The sequence below is a fragment of the Colletotrichum destructivum genome, chromosome 1 (assembly GCF_034447905.1).
Source record: "Colletotrichum destructivum chromosome 1, complete sequence".
NCBI classification, from domain to species: Eukaryota; Fungi; Ascomycota; class Sordariomycetes; order Glomerellales; family Glomerellaceae; genus Colletotrichum; species Colletotrichum destructivum.
The window spans coordinates 3,950,795-3,969,148 of NC_085896.1; the positions used below are offsets into that span (position 1 = coordinate 3,950,795).

Below are 18,354 nucleotides of genomic sequence, written 5' to 3' on the forward strand. Positions count from 1 at the left end.
ATGATGTAGGGAGCCTCGGGGCGGCACATGACGGCAGGCAATGTCGGCCCCCGGGGGGGAAGGAAAAGACACAACTCTAAAGGGCAAGGAGTTGCCCATGCGCTCCGGAGTCATGTTACGTGAACTGGGGGTTGCAGTCCAATTCCGAACCGACTGAACCCTTCAAAGCAAGACCAACAAGTGCCGGGAGAGGGAGGGTAGAGAACGAACAGCGGCAGAGAGTAAGAACGGCATATTGAGGTCTGCTGATGCCATGGACCGGGGCCATCAACGCAGTCGTCATGCCACGGCAAGACATCTTCAGACACCGAAGGGTGGCGGCCATTGCCTTCTCCGTCGCCATTGACCCCCGACTTGCACCATGGTCGGCCACAACACCGAGAGGACGAGGGCAGCACAGCGTATGACAACCTGCTCCTCTCTTCCCCTCGCCTCCCTTTCCCTTGTCTCCCAGGTCCTCGCCCCCAAGTCTCCGGTCCTCCACCTCAATGATCGACCCAGCCTTGCCAACGCCAAGCGCGAGGGCATGAAGGACTCGGCAAACCTTCCCTCCCCCGAGAGTTCACCAGACGCCACGTGCAGGGGAAGGAGCGCTCCATCGAGTTGCGTTTTCTTGATTCCTCACATCCTCGCCATCCCGCCCCCCAGCCAGTCGGAGGCCACACCCGGCAGGCCACCCCTTTTTCAGGGACCAGCGAGTCAACTGGACGCAAGAGCGGTGCTTCCCTGCACCGGCCGGTGTCCCAAGTCTGAGCGTCTACAGATCTTTATGCCTCAGGGTGGCATGCACCAATAGCGGCCGCAGGCGGACGAGGGCTGCGGTTTCAGGAGTCGATCTCGCTCAGGGGTCTACCGGCGAGGCTAGGCCAAGGGAGCGCCTCGATCTGGGAAGACCTGGGTCTGGAAGATCATGGCTGGGATGTGGATGCAGACCTTGAGCTGTGGCGGAAAGCGGGAGGAATGTTTTGCCCACATGACAAGGTCTGGCTTGATAGGCTTTCCAGTCCAAGAGCGCAGCCGTTCGTTTGGAAGCAGCAGACGGCAGTGGCGCAGACTGACAGCTGGGTAGCAGGATTTGCTGGGGGAAAAGGGCTACGGACAGACGGGTAGGAAGAACCGGTAACGGAGGTAAAGTTCGGTTGCGAGATAGAAGGATTCCATGCAGCTCGGAAGGCTATGTCGGCGCTTTCTCATCCACAGACGATGACTAGAGCAGTCAAGGCAGGCGGCATATCAGAGCCACGAGGCGGGTCGAGTTCGACACTGTGGGCGCCTAAGAGGGGAGGGGGAGGGGGGGACGTCTGGTAGTTGCGAAAAACAATGGACAATTCGTCTGTCAAGGTTTCAGATATTTGCCCGAGTAGTACCTGTGCAACTCGGTCACAGCGTCAAAGCACATCACCACCGTGGGCGAAGTATGCGCAATCCATGCCCTGCAGGAACCGACCTAACCAAATGTTTACCGCTTCGGATGAGGGCTGGATAGAGGAGGACGGTGCGTGGTGGGTTGACGCGAATGATTCAGGCACAGATCCTCGTTTTTCGTGGGACTGTTAGGCGGCGAAACAAACGCGGCGATGTGAAACAAGAACGGTGGGCAGCAGAGGTGGCGGTGGTATGGATGGAAAGATTTGATGGCAGATGCCGTCAAGTTTGAGATATGGCCAAAAATAAGAGCTCCTAGTAAAATGGCATGTCCAAGTCGGGATCTGTCTGACACTGGCCAGCTGATGCCTCGTCCGCACTTGGGAGATGGCGTTGTGATATCAATCCAGTCTCTAGCTCCGAGTAAGGGACTGGCGGGCGTCCGCACCGCAACAGAGCTTATGACTAACATGATTCGAGAAGACATGCATACCAGTGGAACGTCTTAGTTAGTTCGTGCGGGTAAAGGTGTTGCGTTACAAGTCGAGTTGTAGCCGTCCAGCTGCCTGCCTCGACCCGCGAGGCTCGAGGCGAAAAGCACCCCAGTCCGTGTCCTCGATATCTCCTGGTTGGCCGTCCGTTCCCGTCATCAGGATCTGTGACAGCGGAGCTCGTCGAGAGGGCCTTGATACCCCTCCTCTAGCAACTTGGGCAGTCGGTCGTCGTCGGCGTCGTCCTCCTTGTCATCATCAGCGGGATTCCATTAGTGGTGCCGGAACGTAGTTGAACCAACCGGAATAGTCCAGCGAGATACCTTGCAAAAGGACCGTGAGCTCCCTAAGCAGGGGGCGCGATGTATTCGTCCAGACCCAGCCTTGCTGGGGAGATCCCTTCGTTTGGCAGACCTCGAGAGCTGAGCGAGCGTGCTCAAAGCTGACATGGACGAGTGATCGCTGCCCCAAATCGTTCTGGAAGACAATGTGACATGTACCCAAAAGGTCGTCGCCCGTGTTTCATGTACCTGAAAGCCGCCCCTCTCACCGTGTTTCGGGTGCTGCACAACATTGGCTCAAGCACACCTCCATGCTTCCAGACCAAAGGGCAAGGCGGCGAAGCCCTGGTTGCCCGCAAGTGAACAAACTCGCCGGTTGCAGTGAAAAAAATGGGGAAGAGCTGCCGGTTGACATCAACACGAGCTGTCGGTCGTGCTCACGCCAGAGGACTAGCCATCGACGTAGCAAGGGTAGGGGAGACTTGTCGAGAAAACCCGCGGTGGGAATGGGAACGGATGGCTGGGTGCATGCTGGTGTTGCATCGTTTACGGTGATTCTCCGCCGTCACCGCAGCTTCTGCTTGCCCCGGGCCCCAGAGATCCGCACTAAATACCAGATGGGCAAGCTCATGCACGAATCATACTTTGCTTGGCCATGTTGCCATGGGAGGCGGGCGGGCGGCACGCTACGCTCTGGTGGGCGTTGCGTTGCCCATTGAGGTTGTCGTGGTGCCCACCACGGGTCCGGACGATAAAGTCGACGTCGAAAGTGTCATGTTTCGTCGAACTCGGCGAGGCGAGGAAGATCAGCCACCTCTCCCCTGTCGTTTCAGATTCGCTCAGAGTCTGGTAGACCACCCCTCCCCTCGACGAGCTGACCCCAGGCCTCCAGGGACTTGAGATCCTGTGGCCCATCCATGGATGAGTTGTGATTGCTGTGTCTGTACAGGTATTCGTCGCTCGTCGCCCGGCGCAGCCCTGTGTTGGCCGGGATATCGACATATCAACGACCTCGGATGCAGCGCGCAAGGCGTACAAGGACGTATCTTTTTCTTTCTTTCTGCAGTAGTCGGTGGGACTCGCCCACATTGGTCGGGTATTATTGTGCAGGTCTGACAGGTTAGCGGCAGGTACGCCGGCGGTGGCGACAGTCACCGTCCACTAGCCACCGCCGCCGCCGCCGCCGCCGGAGAAAAGGTGACAGTAGCGCGAGTGTTGGTGAAGCCGGCCAAGGTCGACTGCCGGCATGCCCAGATCCCCGTCGCTCCCTCTCGGCCCCCGGGAGTCCAGGTTTCATCTCATCGTTGGAGTCGTTCCTCGCAGCGTGTCAATGCTGGACGATTCCCCATGACGGCTGAGCATGGCAACCAGGACGTCAATGTTTCTCCCTCCATGCCCACGCAGGTAGGCGAGCAAGTCGCCACGTCGCCTGTGATGTTTCTAATTCTGTGTCATCAATATCAAATACCGCGTCGGCGTCAAAAGTCCTCGACCTGCTGGTGGCTGGTGGCCGGTGCCCCTCGTCAGGAAGGCGGGGAAAGGCACGCTAAAGAGGAGGACGGACAGAAGCTGATGCGGTGTGAAAGAATCGATGAGATGTGGTTGATGTGAACGGCTGGCAGGTAATCTCAGCAACCGCCGGGCACGCACCGGGGCCAGGGCGAGGCGGCCAAAGGTTCTGCGACCCGATCTCACTCCCGCATGCGCCGTGCAACACTTCCCAGATGGCTTGAAAAAGCAAAAGCTATTTCTGGCCCAGCTAGGTCCGGTGTGATGCAGGCGAGCGTGTCCGTAGTCATGATGTGCGTGTGGTCCAGTCTAATAGGTGGGACGGGAAGGGAGAGGGACGGAGACCAAAGATAGACCAGGTCAGAGGAAGCAAAGGCGAGTGCATGAGTGAATGAGTGGATGGGGTTGAGCGACGGGACCACTTGCAGGTTGTGAGAGCAACCAAGGCCAGCCCCACTTGACATGACGGAGTGAATCTGAGGGAGCCAATCAGCGTCCTGAGGAGCTCCCACAGCGCTTGTAGGTCTAGCTACTCAGGATGTTGATTGGCCTCGCGGCTTAAGCTCAGACCGGGTCCACCCAGGGTCCATTTCTGAAACTGCCCACACGGGATCAGTCAGCACGACCCGACTGGCAGCGTCCCGTCTCGTCTGAAGCTGGATCCCGGGTTCCCATCCCATTCATCCTCAAGGCCTCATTCCAAGTGACCATGGCCGCCCATGACCACCTTCTCCTTTCCTTTTTCTCCCGTACCCTGGCTTGACCATGATCCATGGGGTTTATGACTACCTGTACCTGTACGAGCAAGCATGTCTGGGTTGCTCACTGGTCAAACAGGGCCCACGATATGACGAATGGTACGAAGTTAAAACCCCAGCGCCGAGGGGTCTAGACTTGATCACCATTTTCTCTCAACGGATAGATGCTGGCATGTGGCCTAGTGCTGCTCCACGAAGGAAAAAACCTCCGTTGGTGGTTTGTTTGGTGGGAACGATCCCAATCGACCCGCGTTCCTCGGGCGTTACGCCTTGTCTTGAACCTCTCTCTCTTCCCACACGATGCCATCTCGGAAAACATGGACATCGACGTGGTGACCGCGTGCCGAGGGGAGGGCCGGAATCGCCAGCCACCGCTGGTAAGCACTGTGAAGGAACGCGCGCGTTTTGGGCTCTTGGGACGGTCCACAGGTCCAGCATGTGTGTGTGATGAGGTCCAGTTACCCACACTACGGACTCAAAAATAGCAGCAGACATTGATGCCTTCAGCAAACTGAACCTGATTCGTAGACACCTTCTTCCGGCCTTGGGCACGTAAACGCGATGCGATGGCCAGCTTAGGAAACTGGTCTATGCGTCGTCGCACACCTTCCGGCCGAATTCGACCCCCTCGACCAATCCATCGCAGAATTCTCGGCGGAAGTCTCGCGAAGCCATCCGCATGGGTCAGGATGCCATGGGTAAGGATGCGCCTGTCACTGTCAGGAGTTGAGGGATCGTCGTAAAGTATTCTCGAGCTCCCCGATGCCCCTCTATTGTTTGCCGCTAGGTGCAAGAATGCAGAAGACGGTAAACATTTAAGATTGCGGAGGGGCTCTGCAGATGGGAACATAGCATTCAGCAGTGAGGAGAACTTTCCTTTTCTGGTCATATCTCCGTCCTCGTCGCTTGCTTGAGTTGCATTCAAGTCCGGGAGCCGAACGGTATACTTCATTCCCCAACCCTAACGGTCCCTTTTGGATCGTCTTTGCCGTAGCATTAACGGATGGAAAGAGACGTCTGAAAGACAGCTCAAGAATACACTGTAGACAACACTTCCCAGACAGGCAGATAATGGCCCGGCCGTGCGGTTAGTCGACAGCCGTCAACGTGAACTCTCACGACCTGACCGGCTGCACTGAACACGGCTGGTCGCCGTCTTCTCTCCGAATATAGACCCAGACCTCGACGTGGACCCGGTGTGGACTTGCTTTGCTTGGACATGATGGATGTTACCACCACCGTCACCACCACCATCCTCGCCCACGCCGGAAAAAGAAAAAGAAAAAGACGGCTAAGCGCACTGCACGTTCGGCCTCGAGCCACAGACTTGCACCTGGCACCTGCTGGCTTAGGGTTTCAGAAAGGTCGGGGTAGCGTGCGTTGCGTTCTGGCAGGGTGATCAAACAGACACAACCATGGTCCATCATCCATGAACAACACGCCGCCCCAAAAAAATCTCCCCACTGCGCAAAAACGCCGGCTTGCCGTCTTGTCGAGGCATTTGTAGGTTGATGCTTGGGATCTCGTACCTTGCATGGAGGCACAGTGCTGCCGTCCGAGGTTCGGCCGTCGCCCCCATTTCGTTGCGTCGTGATCCTGATCCATGGGTCGAACCTTCATCCATAGCCCATGTCGACTGCGGCCTTATCCCTCCATCGCGATAGCCCATAGATCTTTCAAGTCTGTCGAACCAACTATGCCAATTCGATGGGCAAAGCGAATATATTACCGCAGAGTTATGTTGTTCGGTTCCATCCGGACTATGATGGCGAATGATTTCCGAAAGTTCCACTCCGTCACGTTCATGTCCGCGGTGCATATAGAGGGAGTAACAGGCGAGGGCGGTGTTCCGTAAGTCGTCTACAGCACCGTAAAGGTCCGTTCGAAGCCCTGCCCGGATCGGATGGCAAAAGTTAAAACGGCACCGCCCAGGGCCCCGAGATCCCCATACGACGACCGCTTTCGTGCCCTTAGTCAGTCAGATGGTAAGGCGCGACTCAAGGGCCCCTGTTGACGACACCGCGCAGATGCTGGCAAGCCCAGAGAGCCGAACCGTGCAGGCAAGACAAAGGCGGAGCCGACGCTGTGTATTCAACGCACAAGAAGCAAAAAGCTGCGGACCAGTATCGGAGCGCAAAGTGCTCTGCATGAAAATTGATGGGGGACGAGCGCCAGTGGCCTGCGAGATGTGTGGCCTGCTAGCCTCTAATGTTGACGTAGGTCTGGGAGGTTATTTGAAGAGACTGGTCGTAGTCGACTCAATTGGTGTAAGGTCGCCCAATAGTTCCATCAGAAACCAAAGGCACATTTTGCTTTACTTAACGGTTCTTTGGCCCCAAATCGTCGTGGACGGCAGCAGATCATCTCGTGTCAAGCGGGACGCAGTCGGTCTGGTGCATGCTCGTGACTCGACGAAAGCAAGCGAGCGTCCCCAGAGAGGCGCACGCGAGGGGTGTGAGGGGAGCGGTTGGAGGGCAGTGGTTGTAACTTTGCAAGGAGAGAGTGCCGAAAGCGGGCTAGCTCTGAGCACTAGCTGCCCACGCTATTTTCTGAAGCAATGCGCCAGGCATGTTTCATCACTTGCAGGGGTTAGGCAATGAAGTCTGCGGCAGCGACACGCAGTTTCCATGTGAGGCGACTCATGTACGTACCGTAGCGGGCTTGCTGTTAAACCAAGATAGTTGGCCTAAAATATGAGGCAAGAAACCGAAAAAGATTCCACTTCGGCACAATGACAGCCACTCAAGAACGGGCTTGGCGAGATGGCCCTGGCGCATTTCGGCGTCACCCTCGCCTTTCCGACTTGGGTGTGGCTTTTTCGGTTTCCCTACGACTGGTCTTGTACTCATCAGCAACGCGCCGGGCCGCACGGTAGCTGATTCATACACCGACCCGGCGAGCGACAATCATCCAGCAACCAACGGACATCCAGTCGCAACCACCGGCAGACCACCGCGGAATTTGCCAACATGTCAGCGTTTCGCGGGTGTCGTACACTACACCACGTGCTGAGAATGGACTGAGATGAGAAGGTGCGCCGTTCTGAATGCAGTCTGATGATGGCTCACTTCGCTATGTGGTAGCGCCGTCCACTGTCTTGGACTTGTCAATCTCCTTTGTCTCTCCGCACTCAGACAGGGACGTTTGCGGACCAATTCTCATGGCGACAGGGCTGCAAAGAAGATTGAAGAAGGCCTTGACGAGGAATGCAGAGAGCAGAGCACATGAGGCCCACGACATTTCGCCAACGGCTCTCCAACGGTTGTCGCCGACTCCCAAACATTGACAAAAGTACGGTCAGTCCGAGCAAGCCGGTGGCAGCTGGCAAACGCTGCAGGTCACACTCGTAGGCATGTGTAGTCTTGTCGTCGGAGTAGCCCGCCGATCCATCCATCAACCACTATCGTACGGCTACCGTCACCGACATCAGGATTTCGGACCTGCCATTTCAACCCTCGGCTGGTGGCAACGGCATCCCATGGGAGGTAGCGCCTCACGTTCCTTCAGGGGCATAACACGAGCCTCTTGATGAGATGACCAGCCGAACTTCTTCGGCACCATCTGTCGCGCAATTGACGCTTGTCGAGAAAGGGAGCATAGCCGACCTGACCCTACCTAGAGGGAGCCACGTTGTTGCACAGGCTTCAATGGACCCGCAACGAAGGCTGCTGGTGTTGCAACCTGTTCCAGTATCTCCTCCTTGCAGCCTCAACGGTTTGGCGTGCTGCAAGTCACTTTGGCTTTACCCCAGGCTCCAGCGCATGGCGGTGGCATTCAGCCATGCTCGTCCGAGCTGCGTCTTAATGTGCCAGACGACAGCTGTTAGGTGCTCTTGTCCCATCAAACTACGAGGTGCTCGGACCGAGCGAATCTCACCGGTGTCGTCGTCTTCGGCCGCTACGGCGTAACGGCGGATTCGTCCGTGGTCCTCTCTGTGATGGTTCAGGAGAAGGCAATCTTAGCAAGTAATGACAGCGATGCGTCAACTATTGCAGCCATCGCACGCCTTGCACGCATTGCACTTGAGCAGATGGCCAAGCTGCTGTGGAGCCAGACCCCCCAAATCAAGCGATATTGTATGTGGAGATTGTTGGGCAATCTCCTCATCTTTCCTGATGACCTGCACGACAACACTGGGGCATGGATTGCCGTTCTTTAGCAGGCCCCCGTCTAAACCTTTTTTTTTTTCTCTCTCCCCCTTTCCTTTTCTCCTATTGCGAACCCTAGGTTTCTTTGTCCCGTTGGGCCGTTCCAATTGTGGCTTCGTTTTCGGAAATCCAATGCAGCCTGCAGGCAAGAAACACGGCTCCGGATCTCGTTCTGCAAAGACCATCTGGGAGTCGGGCGGCCCCGCTGCAAGGGCCTCGCCTGCTCCGGTTCGCGGAAGACAATGGGAGAGTTCGCGGGATGCGATGACTTGTCTCCCTGCCGTGCCGTTGCACCTATCCATATGGCTGTGTGCAGGAGACATGTCAAATCCCGACAGAAGGATAAATGAGACTTTTGGTACCGTCCTGGTCTCCCAGTCTTACCACCCCCCCTCCCCTTCTCAAAAAAACCAAGATGTCGTCCCTGTCGTTAGCGAACTTCCGTGGTCTCCGACGAAGCCTCGTTCCCATTCCCGCATAGTTTGGTGAGCAGGGTCCACTTGCCTTACCTCTTCTAGCAAACCCCTTCAATATGTTGTTTCTGGACCGGTGGTTTGTCATACGGTCACTGCCGTCATTACAAACAACAACAGCAAAATGGATGCAACTCGGACAAGATCCCTGATGTGCCCTTGACCCATATCTTGGAGGGCGAGTGTGAACGCGAGTGTGTGTCCGAGTGGACCACCATCATTGGCATCATTGGGAGATTCTTGCACATGAATCAAAGGTTCACGATGTATCTCCAATAGCCGGGCTGATTGTGGTATAGTAGGACAAACAAGCTCGCCTGTTTGGACTGACTGACACATCCGTCTAGGAGGAACGATGGAAGAGCCAATGTAACAGTACTCAGAGCCACATTTCCTACAATCATCAAGAAAGGGTGTATAGCTATTAGTATCTCTTGTTATTATTATTGTCATTATTATCATCCTCCCCCGTTTACATTCCTTCCAAAGTCAGCTGGACCCAGAAGAAGAGTAACTACAGACCTTGCCCATAGCGGAGCCGGGATATCCATGACAAAGGCCTTCCGGACGACGTCCTTCAGGCTTCAGCAAGTCGGTCATCAGCTTGTCGCTGGCTGCCGGTAAAGACTCTAAAGCGCACACGCTTAGGTCTCGCTCACGGTCGGATCTTTCTCCTGGTCCCCTCCGCTGCCAGCAACCATCCTAGCCAGTACGACCGTCATCTATGTATCTGTACTTTCTCACCTTTTCTGTCTCATCGGTATTCCGTGGCTTCCAGCATGAATCCGCATAGTCAAGCCACCTCTGCCATGTGTCCAATCAGCGTCCTGAGACTGACGACCAAGTGGCCGTCTCATCAACCGCCAGACGCTGTTAGCCAAACCATCTTCAACGGGCAACGACAGCAAATGGAGAGCATCACCTCCTGGACACTATGGACAGGACTAGAAAATAGGGGGGTTGGAGTGCAACACTTCGAACGGAAAACGTAATCTTGCACTGCGTCTTCGTATGTATACGTTCAGTGCAGTAGGGCTGCCTGCAAAGGGGAAGTCCATGGAAGAAGCGAGTAAAAAAAAAAAAAAAAAAAAGGCATGACGACGACCGTAGAGCTCAGGGCAAGTTACCCGCAAAAAGGAGAAGATCTTCCTCAATAAACTCCGTCGCTCGATTTTCCATTTCCCCCTCCCCCCTTCAACCCCTGCTCCGTGGCCCCCCCAGTCTTTTTTTCGATTACGTGCCATGGCACACCCCGGCAGTCCGTTCACTTTGCGAACTCATGCGTACCCATTTCTATAGTGCGCCCATCTGCTGGGCAGGAAGAGGAGGAATTTTGGGCACACCCCCCTTCTCTTTTCCTTCTTCTTTTGTTTTTTCCTTTCCATTTGTTCCCACACATTGCGCACGGGTGGTTGGGTGGGCTGGATGGATGGATGGAGCCAAATGGCAGCTCGGCCGGGCGTCCGATGGCACGATGATTGTGTATCGATCCAGCATTTGGGTCTTTAGGGGGGAGACGGGCTTGTCACGCCAGGTTAGAGTTGATTGGCACGCGCGAATCCCTCCTTTCCCACCCTTATCGATGATGGGCATATCTGCACCAGGATGGAAATGAGATTCCCCTGGACTATCGAGATTAGGTCCGGCGCCGGCCTTTTAACCTTTGGAAGCGGGCTTGATGGGCGACGGTGGTGGCGGCGCTCGGCGATGGAGGAAGAGGGGGCGCGATGATCTGCTGCTAGACACGTCGGAAGCGGCTTGAAGGGAGCGCATATTAATCCCGAGGGGAACAGTGGAGATGGAAGGCCCGGCCGTCCACCAAGGCCCCAAAAGCCGTTCTCGCTTCCTGGAGACGGGGCCGGGGGGGCCATAAGGTGTTGACTCTTTTAGGGAGAGCGTGAAAGACAAGCCTCTGCCGAAGAGAAAAGAAGAACAAGAACAAGAAGAGAGAAACGGGTCGCCATCCCCGAGAAATCCCCGGTTTTTCCATTGACTGGGGCAAAAGCCGTTAGGATCACGGTGCCTGTTCAGAAAGAGAAGACTACAGTTCAAGTGAGGGTGTCATTCTTTTTTGCTTCTTCGCCACCTTGGGAAGTTGTGTGTGTGTGTGTGCTACGGATTCTCTTGTTGGATGATGTGTGCGTGCCTTGTCAAGATGAGGGCCCTGACAGTAGTAGAGCAAGGTTATCAACGACACTTGCATGGTTTTTACAGTGCCGACAGACAGGTGTTGAAGGGATATGGATGGATGGGACTTTAGGGGGGGACGGCGACGCAGGGACAGACTGTCACTGACTGGCTGAGAGTCTCACTACCCAGCGCAGTTGAGTTCGCGTCTGCCACCGGCGGGACCATGGCAATGCTTCTTGGGGGGGGGGATGGTGGACCGCGCGAGACATGTCTGACTGTCTAACGGATTGACTGACATGGCTCAGCGGTCATAGTCCACGAAAGTACCCCCTTTTTTGTTATGGCCCTTTCCACCTTAGCTGCAGAATACTCAGGCAAAAGGGACCACCGACGGCGGGCTGTGTACGAGCGGGAGCCAGTGCCTGTCAGTGTCGCTGCCAAAGCCGGTCAGTGTTCTGCTGTCCGCTCTGTCAGGCTCTGCGTTGCGGTGCTGTGCTTTGCTCTGCTTTGCTTCAATGCAGCAGCATGGCGCCTGTCGTTCTTGGGGACGCACACAGCCTGCGGGCAGCCTGCGGTGTTGCAGCACTCGCTCTGTAATGCAAAGTACCCTATCCTGGACCGACTCAACTCAATCCATGGTGTCCGAAGGGGAGGACGGACGAGACATGAAGATACATGTCTCTCCCGCTGGACCATCGTCTAACCCTGGCAGCAAGACCTGCTCAACTCACTTCTCGCTTCTCGCTCACTTCGTCTTTACACTTTCCGGGCAGCGGCCCCGTGCGGCGGGAGGACCTATCACGAAGGCCACGCCGACGGCAAGACGGAACTGCCTCCCCCCCCTTTTGGCTGTCCTTTTTGTGTTTTTGTGTTTTGTTTTTTTGGGCTTGCTTGCTTTGCTCTTTCTTGTAAGATTTTAATCGAAAGTGTCTCTCGCTCCCCGAAGATACGTGACAAGCGAGCGGCATACCTGAGTCGGAGAGTTAGTTGCTCTCGCAGCACGAGACACAAACACAGCCTAGAAGGAAGACGAAGGAAAGAAAACAAATCTGTTTTCTGGAGGCTACCTCCATGTACGGCCAATCGGCGATCCACAAGAGAAGCGGGCCTTCAGTCGGCACCTCCCCCTTGCGCCTCAGTTTTTCGACCTCGACCTGTCTCTCTGCCTCCTAGAACAGGAACAGGAACAGGCTTGAAGAGGGACCGGGCCAGGTACAAGGGACGGCTCACACGCTTTTTTTTTGGGCTCGTCTCCGCTAGAAGACAAAGTACCGTTCCACGGTAGCACCAACTCGCATGACCCAGTATCGGCGCCAGGAAGGACGTCAGGAACAAGCAGCACTATCGCATCATTCCCCATTCCTCCCTCATCCACCATCTCCACTTGGTAGTCCCCTTTCCCTTTTTCGGGGGTTGTCTTTGCCGCCACGCCTCTGGCACTGAAGAGAGAGCTACTAGACTCATTCACTCTGCTTTTGCGCCGGGTGGCTATCCACTCTGCCTGAGATGCCGTCCACTTTCATCCATATCCACGACGACGCTTCTTTCGACTCAGTCGTTCGCGTTCTCTCCCTCATCTCGCACAGCACACACACAAACACGCCCGAGAGCCCTAGGCCCGTGTGGCTAGTCAGCCGAGGGGCTTTCGGATATTGTTCATGACTGCCAAAACGTCCACCCTTTGGTTGGGATGGTTTACATGCAAGAACTTACATGACATTTGCCATGTCGTGTGCACCATATGAGAATAGTCCGAGGAGAAAGGAAGAAGGGGGGAAGAAGAAGAAGAAGAAGAAGAAGAAGGGAAAGGGCCGTCGTTGTCTCCCGGGGCTCCTGAACCACGCGCTCCCTGGTTCGTAGACTCAACCTCACGACCACGGAGGGCCATTATCGCCAGAGAGACAGGAGAAGGGGACGGAAAGACAAATACGGTGCACCATGCTCGATGCTCTAAGGTCCTAGGCCGATACAGTATCCTCTGCCCGCCAAAGCCTGACCCGTTGTCGTCGTCTCTCTCCCCCTCTCTCTGTAAATCAGTGGTGTGTTGTATCCGTACTACGGCAGGTACCTTGCCTGCCCAGATATCGTTTCCATGTGTGCCTGTCGCGCGCTGTTGCCTTTCACTTGCCTTCCCTCACTCTCGCTCACTCACCACCTCCACCACCACCCTCCCTCTCGGTCCCGCTCTTACATTACAACCCTGTCGCGCTCTCTCTCACCCTCCAACTCCCATTCTCCACAACCCCATCTATCCGTTCCACTCACACCCCCGGTCCGGGTGGTAGGTAGGTATACCATCCACGGCCCAATTCCTGATTATCCACTTTTACCATGCCAATCAAGCCCCCGGTCCACATCTCCGTCTTGATGCCACCACCACTTCAGTTCCGGCTGGCTACTTACTACTAGCCCACTTTCACTCGCCTGCCCTCTTTCTCTCGCTTTCTCTTGTCTTGCACCCACGCTACACCTTACCCGACCTAACCTGGCCTTCTTGGCCCGTGTTGTTATTGTTATTGTGTGTCCTTGTGGGTGGACGTGGCACCATCTCTCAACCAGGTCTCTTTTTTGATTTTCCCACCAGCCCAGTCCAGTTCGGTCCAGGTCAGGTACGCACAGCGAGGTACCTTGCCTGGCCCTGCCCTGCTTGCCTCTCTCCTTCCTCGCTCCTCCTCCTCCTCCTCCCCCCCTCCTCTTTGTCGTCTACACCCCCCTCCTTCCTTTTTTCTTTAAACACCCTCCCCCCCTTCGTCCACCCTGCACCGCACCTCTCTCTGCCTTTTTACCCTCCTCAACCCGGCCCATCCATCCATCCATCCAGTCAGTCAGTCAGTCAGTCGCTGTCCAAGTCGGCTTGTTCCTCTGTGCCCTCGCTCGCCCATCCGCTGCCGCCTTTGGCTCACTCCCACGGCCACGGCCACGCCCCACGCGCTGCTACCATACCTTAGTACCTTGCTGCCGCTGCCGCTGGTCTTATCCGTATGTACTCCCACTCCTGTGTGTGTACGTACATGCTCCTCTCTTCTCCTCCCCCTACTCCTCCTCGTCCTCCTCCCACCCAAGGCACCATTACCACTACCATTACCACCGCACCAGCGCCAGCGCCAGCGCCAGCACCCGCGCACCGCTTCGCTTGTCATTGCTTGTCCCTGCTTGAACCTGAACCTGTCCCGCCGGGAACCCGACCATCTCTCTCCCTCCCTTTTTCACCCCGTCCAAAATCATTAAACCCCCAGACCATCCTCCCATTCCCGACCTCTTTTGATATCTCTTCTTACAAGACTCTTCTTTTCTTCCCATCTCCCTCTTTTCCATTCTTCCTCTCCACTTCCCTCTTCCTCTTCTTCCCCTTCTCTACTCGTCGGAGCCGCACATACCTCCCACCCCCCGTGTCTCCCTCCCATCTCATCAGGACTGACCAACCCCGAGGCAAATCATCCCTCCCATCGACACTTCAGACATTGTCCGTCGCACGCTTGTCCATCATCGCGAATCCCATCGCGTCTTGCGGAACCACACCCAAGCAAGCCTCTTGTCTAGTCGCCAACCAGCTCCTGCGGGGTCCTTCGTCGAGCTTTTTATCGCTTCTTGTTTTGCCATTGACGCTCCTGTTCGGATTGCCCCATCGACAACCCTTAATTCATTCGACCTGGAGGTTCCACTTCGAGACCGAAAGCGCCGATCAACAATTCATCAATTCTCTCTTCGCAGCACCTTGACGGTCTTCCAACTGCGTAGAAAACCACCCACCATTCGCTACAGGTCGAGTTTGGGTCGTGCTGGTCAACAGTAGTGCCAACAAGCAATAACAAAAGATTATTTTCTCCGGGCTGGACTCGATTCAACGTCTCAAAAAAACCAAAAGAAAACAAAACACAAAAACGAAACACCAGTTCCTCTCATTCGGGCTCATCCAATAGGGCAGCGCCTTCTTGCCAGCATTTGCGAACCTCGTCTCTCACATAGCAAATCTCTTTGACTCTCAACTATTTCCGCCAACAACTGCCGAGTTGATCAACCCGCGCGATCTCGCTGTCGATCCGGTCAGACGCGACCGACATACGTCGTCAATCCTCATCCTAGACCATCACACAAGATGTATTCACAACATGCCGCCGCGGGCATGGCCCCCCAAAAACCAGAGACCTTTATGCTGAGCACCGAGGCCCAGCAAGCATTGCCCCACGACGCTCAGGTTGCTCTGCAGCAGGTTGATAATCGTAAGTCGTGCACTGAGATCGACATTCCCGAGTGCACCCCAATTGACGCATCTTGACAGTGAAATACTTCCTCATTTCTGCACCCGTCGACTGGCAGCCCGACCAGTACATTCGCAGATTCCTCCTGCCTACAGGCGAATACGTCTCGTGTGTGCTCTGGAACAACCTCTTCCACATCTCCGGAACAGACATTGTCAGGTGTCTCTCTTTCAGATTCCAGGCCTTTGGCCGGCCGGTCAAAAATTCCAAGAAGTTCGAGGAGGGCATCTTCTCCGACCTGAGAAATCTGAAGTCGGGAACTGATGCTTCTCTTGAAGAGCCCAAGAGCCCCTTCCTCGACTTCCTTTACAAGAACAACTGCATCCGGACACAAAAGAAGCAGAAGGTCTTCTACTGGTACAGCGTGCCCCACGACAGACTCTTTCTTGACGCCCTCGAGCGGGATTTGAAGCGCGAGAAGATGGGCCAGGAAGCCACCACCGTCGCCGTCAGCGAACCCGCTCTGTCGTTCCAGTACGACTCGTCTCAGTCGCTCTACGAGCAGCTCACCAAGGCCCAGCAGGCCAACTCGTCCTCCTTCAACGCCCAGCAGGTGACTTTCTCTCAGTCCCAGTCCACCTCTCCTATCATGCGCCCCATGGACAACATGCCGCCGCCGCAAATGATCCCTCAGTCCGTAGCCCCCATGTCGGACGGCATGGAAGCCATGGTGCCGTACGGAGCGATGGGCATGCCCCAGCAGATGCCCCCGCAGCAAATGGTCAAGAGGGAGCCCGACTACGGTCGCGTCCAGTACAACCAGAACGGTGTCCCCATCACCCAGGGCCACCAGAGACACGCCTCGATGCCCGCCTACGGCCTTGAGTACTCCCCCGCTCCGTCGTTCGTCTCTTCTCAGTACGAGGACTACAGCAACCGGGGCATTTCCTTCGAGCCCATCACGCCGCCTCAGCAAGCTCTGGGCATGGCCGCCGAGCCTGCCTACATTGCTAACGAGGAGACCGGCCTGTACACTGCCATCCCCGACCACATGGGTGGCAACGTCAACGGTCTCAACGGCATGATTCAACTTCCGCCCTCGAACCTTGCTGGCCCTCAATTCTCGAGAGCCTACGGCTCGAACAACGTCTATTCTGTCATTGAAGGATCCCCGACATACAAGCAGAGAAGACGGCGTTCGTCCATCCCTCCAATGTCGGCCATTGCTGCTGCCACTGTCCACGCCGCTGCGCAACAGCAACAGCAACAGCAGCACCAGCAGCACCAGCAGCACCAGCACAGACATTCGGATCTCCGGCGGTCGGTCTCTGCATCGGTCGGCCCTGTGGCTGAAGGCGACGAGTCTGCAGACAACTCCCCACCCGGTCTTGCCTACAGCAGCTCCGCCATGTCCATGGTAAGCCAGCAGCATAAGGAGATGCTCGACCTGTCCCGGCACGGCACCCCGCTGTCCACTGTCGAGGGCAGCCCCGCTCTCAACCCTATGTCCCTCCAGCAGCAAGACTACTCCCACCTTCAGCACGATGACATGTCCGGTGACGGTTCTATGGGCGGCGCTCCGCGTCCTGGCATGCAGGGCCCTAACGGCGTCGTCCGCAGAGCCCGCTCCGCGACTGTCATGGAACTTGGACCCTACCCCCAAAAGTCCCACTCCTGCCCTATCCCCACGTGTGGCCGCCTCTTCAAGCGTCTCGAGCACCTCAAGCGGTAAGAACCAGATCTAACTTTTTTCATTTGTCATCAACCGAAGACGACCTGCCTGAAATCTGACCAAACCTCCAGACACGTGAGAACACATACACAAGAAAGACCCTACATCTGCCCTTATTGTAGCAAGGCATTCTCCAGATCAGACAACCTAGCACAGTATGCCCCAACTTTCCTTCATCTCGTTTCCTTTGTCATTTCCTTTGTCAAGAGAGTTGTTGTAATGTGGAACGAGTCCCCCGAGCGATGATCACCAAACGTCCATACCGCCACGCCACAGCACCAACATCATCATTACGCAGCCACCAACTTGGGGGGAAGAATCCTCTTAGCGCAGCAGCATGGACTGACTTGGATGTTTCCACAGACACAAGCGTACTCATGACCGTGGCGAGAACGGCGAGGCTGCTCTGAACTTCTCCGGCGAGGAGGAGGAAGAGTACTCTGGCGAAGACCAGCTCGGCTCCCTCGAGGAGGCCTCGCCTAACTCGGAGAACGCCTACGTCACCGCTTCGCTCAACGGCGTTGCCAACGGCTCAACACCGCCGACGTCCAACGGCATGGCCCAGTCGTTCAACAGCTTGCAGACGCTCAGCATGCCGATGACAATTAGTCAACCGGCAGTGAACGCGAGCGCCATTATGTGAGACGGCATCCTATGAGCTAAAGTTCTCATTACGACTGGAGTTACGTTTCGTTCGACACGGTGTTACTTAGAGGGCGGCATGGCTATGACAAACGGTTCGGAATGGGTCGGGGACTTTTTATTCTTCTTTTTCTTATCCATCCAGCTATGGATTTTTCGGCACGCGTCAGCGACTGGGCTGCTGCTCCTTTGGCACAAATTCTCCCTATCCTTTTTCATTTCCAGTTGGTGTTTTCAGCATCGAGTCTGGCCATTGGTCCCAGACGCAAAAAAGGAAATTCGCACACATAGAAATGCGTATGGAGAGACTGGGAAGATCTCGAAGCGCATTTGTACCCCGTCGAAAGGGGAGATTCATGCATGAGCTTAGGGTCGATATGCGAAGAAGAGAAACGACTCGCACATGTATATATATATTTTGTTTCTTTTCCTTTGTGCTGGAGGGGCACACTTTGAGAAGAAACAAAGTTGTCAGGAAGCCCGGATGATACCAGGGAAGGAGAGAATGTTCGGCAACTCTGAAGAGTGCTACACAGCATGTCAGAACCACCAAGCAAAGTTGAATGCTGAAACATGTTGATCATATCGTCCCTTGTGTACTGAGATGGTGGAGGCCGTGATGCTTA

At 55.6% G+C, this 18,354-nt stretch overlaps 3 protein-coding genes across 3 annotated transcripts; 2 read left to right on the top strand and 1 right to left on the bottom strand.

Annotated features, from left to right (window-relative positions):
• Window positions 1–361: 361 nt before the first annotated feature.
• On the top strand, window positions 362–803 carry CDEST_01182 (uncharacterized protein; the record flags this gene model as incomplete). Its single annotated transcript, XM_062917341.1, has 1 exon — window positions 362–803. The coding sequence occupies one exon, from the start codon at window positions 362–364 to the stop codon at window positions 794–796; it is 435 nt and encodes a 144-aa protein (XP_062773392.1). The 3' UTR covers window positions 797–803.
• Window position 804: 1 nt separating this feature from the next.
• On the bottom strand, window positions 805–3,789 carry CDEST_01183 (uncharacterized protein). The gene is made up of 3 exons (XM_062917342.1): window positions 2,159–3,789; window positions 1,327–2,104; window positions 805–1,273 (listed from the first exon to the last, which is right to left on the bottom strand). Exon 1 carries the CDS (start codon window positions 3,224–3,226, stop codon window positions 2,765–2,767), a length of 462 nt encoding a protein of 153 aa, XP_062773393.1. The 5' UTR covers window positions 3,227–3,789; the 3' UTR covers window positions 805–1,273; window positions 1,327–2,104; window positions 2,159–2,764.
• Window positions 3,790–14,937: 11,148 nt separating this feature from the next.
• On the top strand, window positions 14,938–18,316 carry CDEST_01184 (Putative transcription factor Ste12, Zinc finger C2H2-type, Zinc finger C2H2 superfamily). The gene is made up of 4 exons (XM_062917343.1): window positions 14,938–15,375; window positions 15,435–17,082; window positions 17,158–17,241; window positions 17,450–18,316. Exons 1-4 carry the CDS (start codon window positions 15,252–15,254, stop codon window positions 17,727–17,729), a joined length of 2,136 nt encoding a protein of 711 aa, XP_062773394.1. The 5' UTR covers window positions 14,938–15,251; the 3' UTR covers window positions 17,730–18,316.
• The last annotated feature ends 38 nt before the right edge of the window (window positions 18,317–18,354 follow it).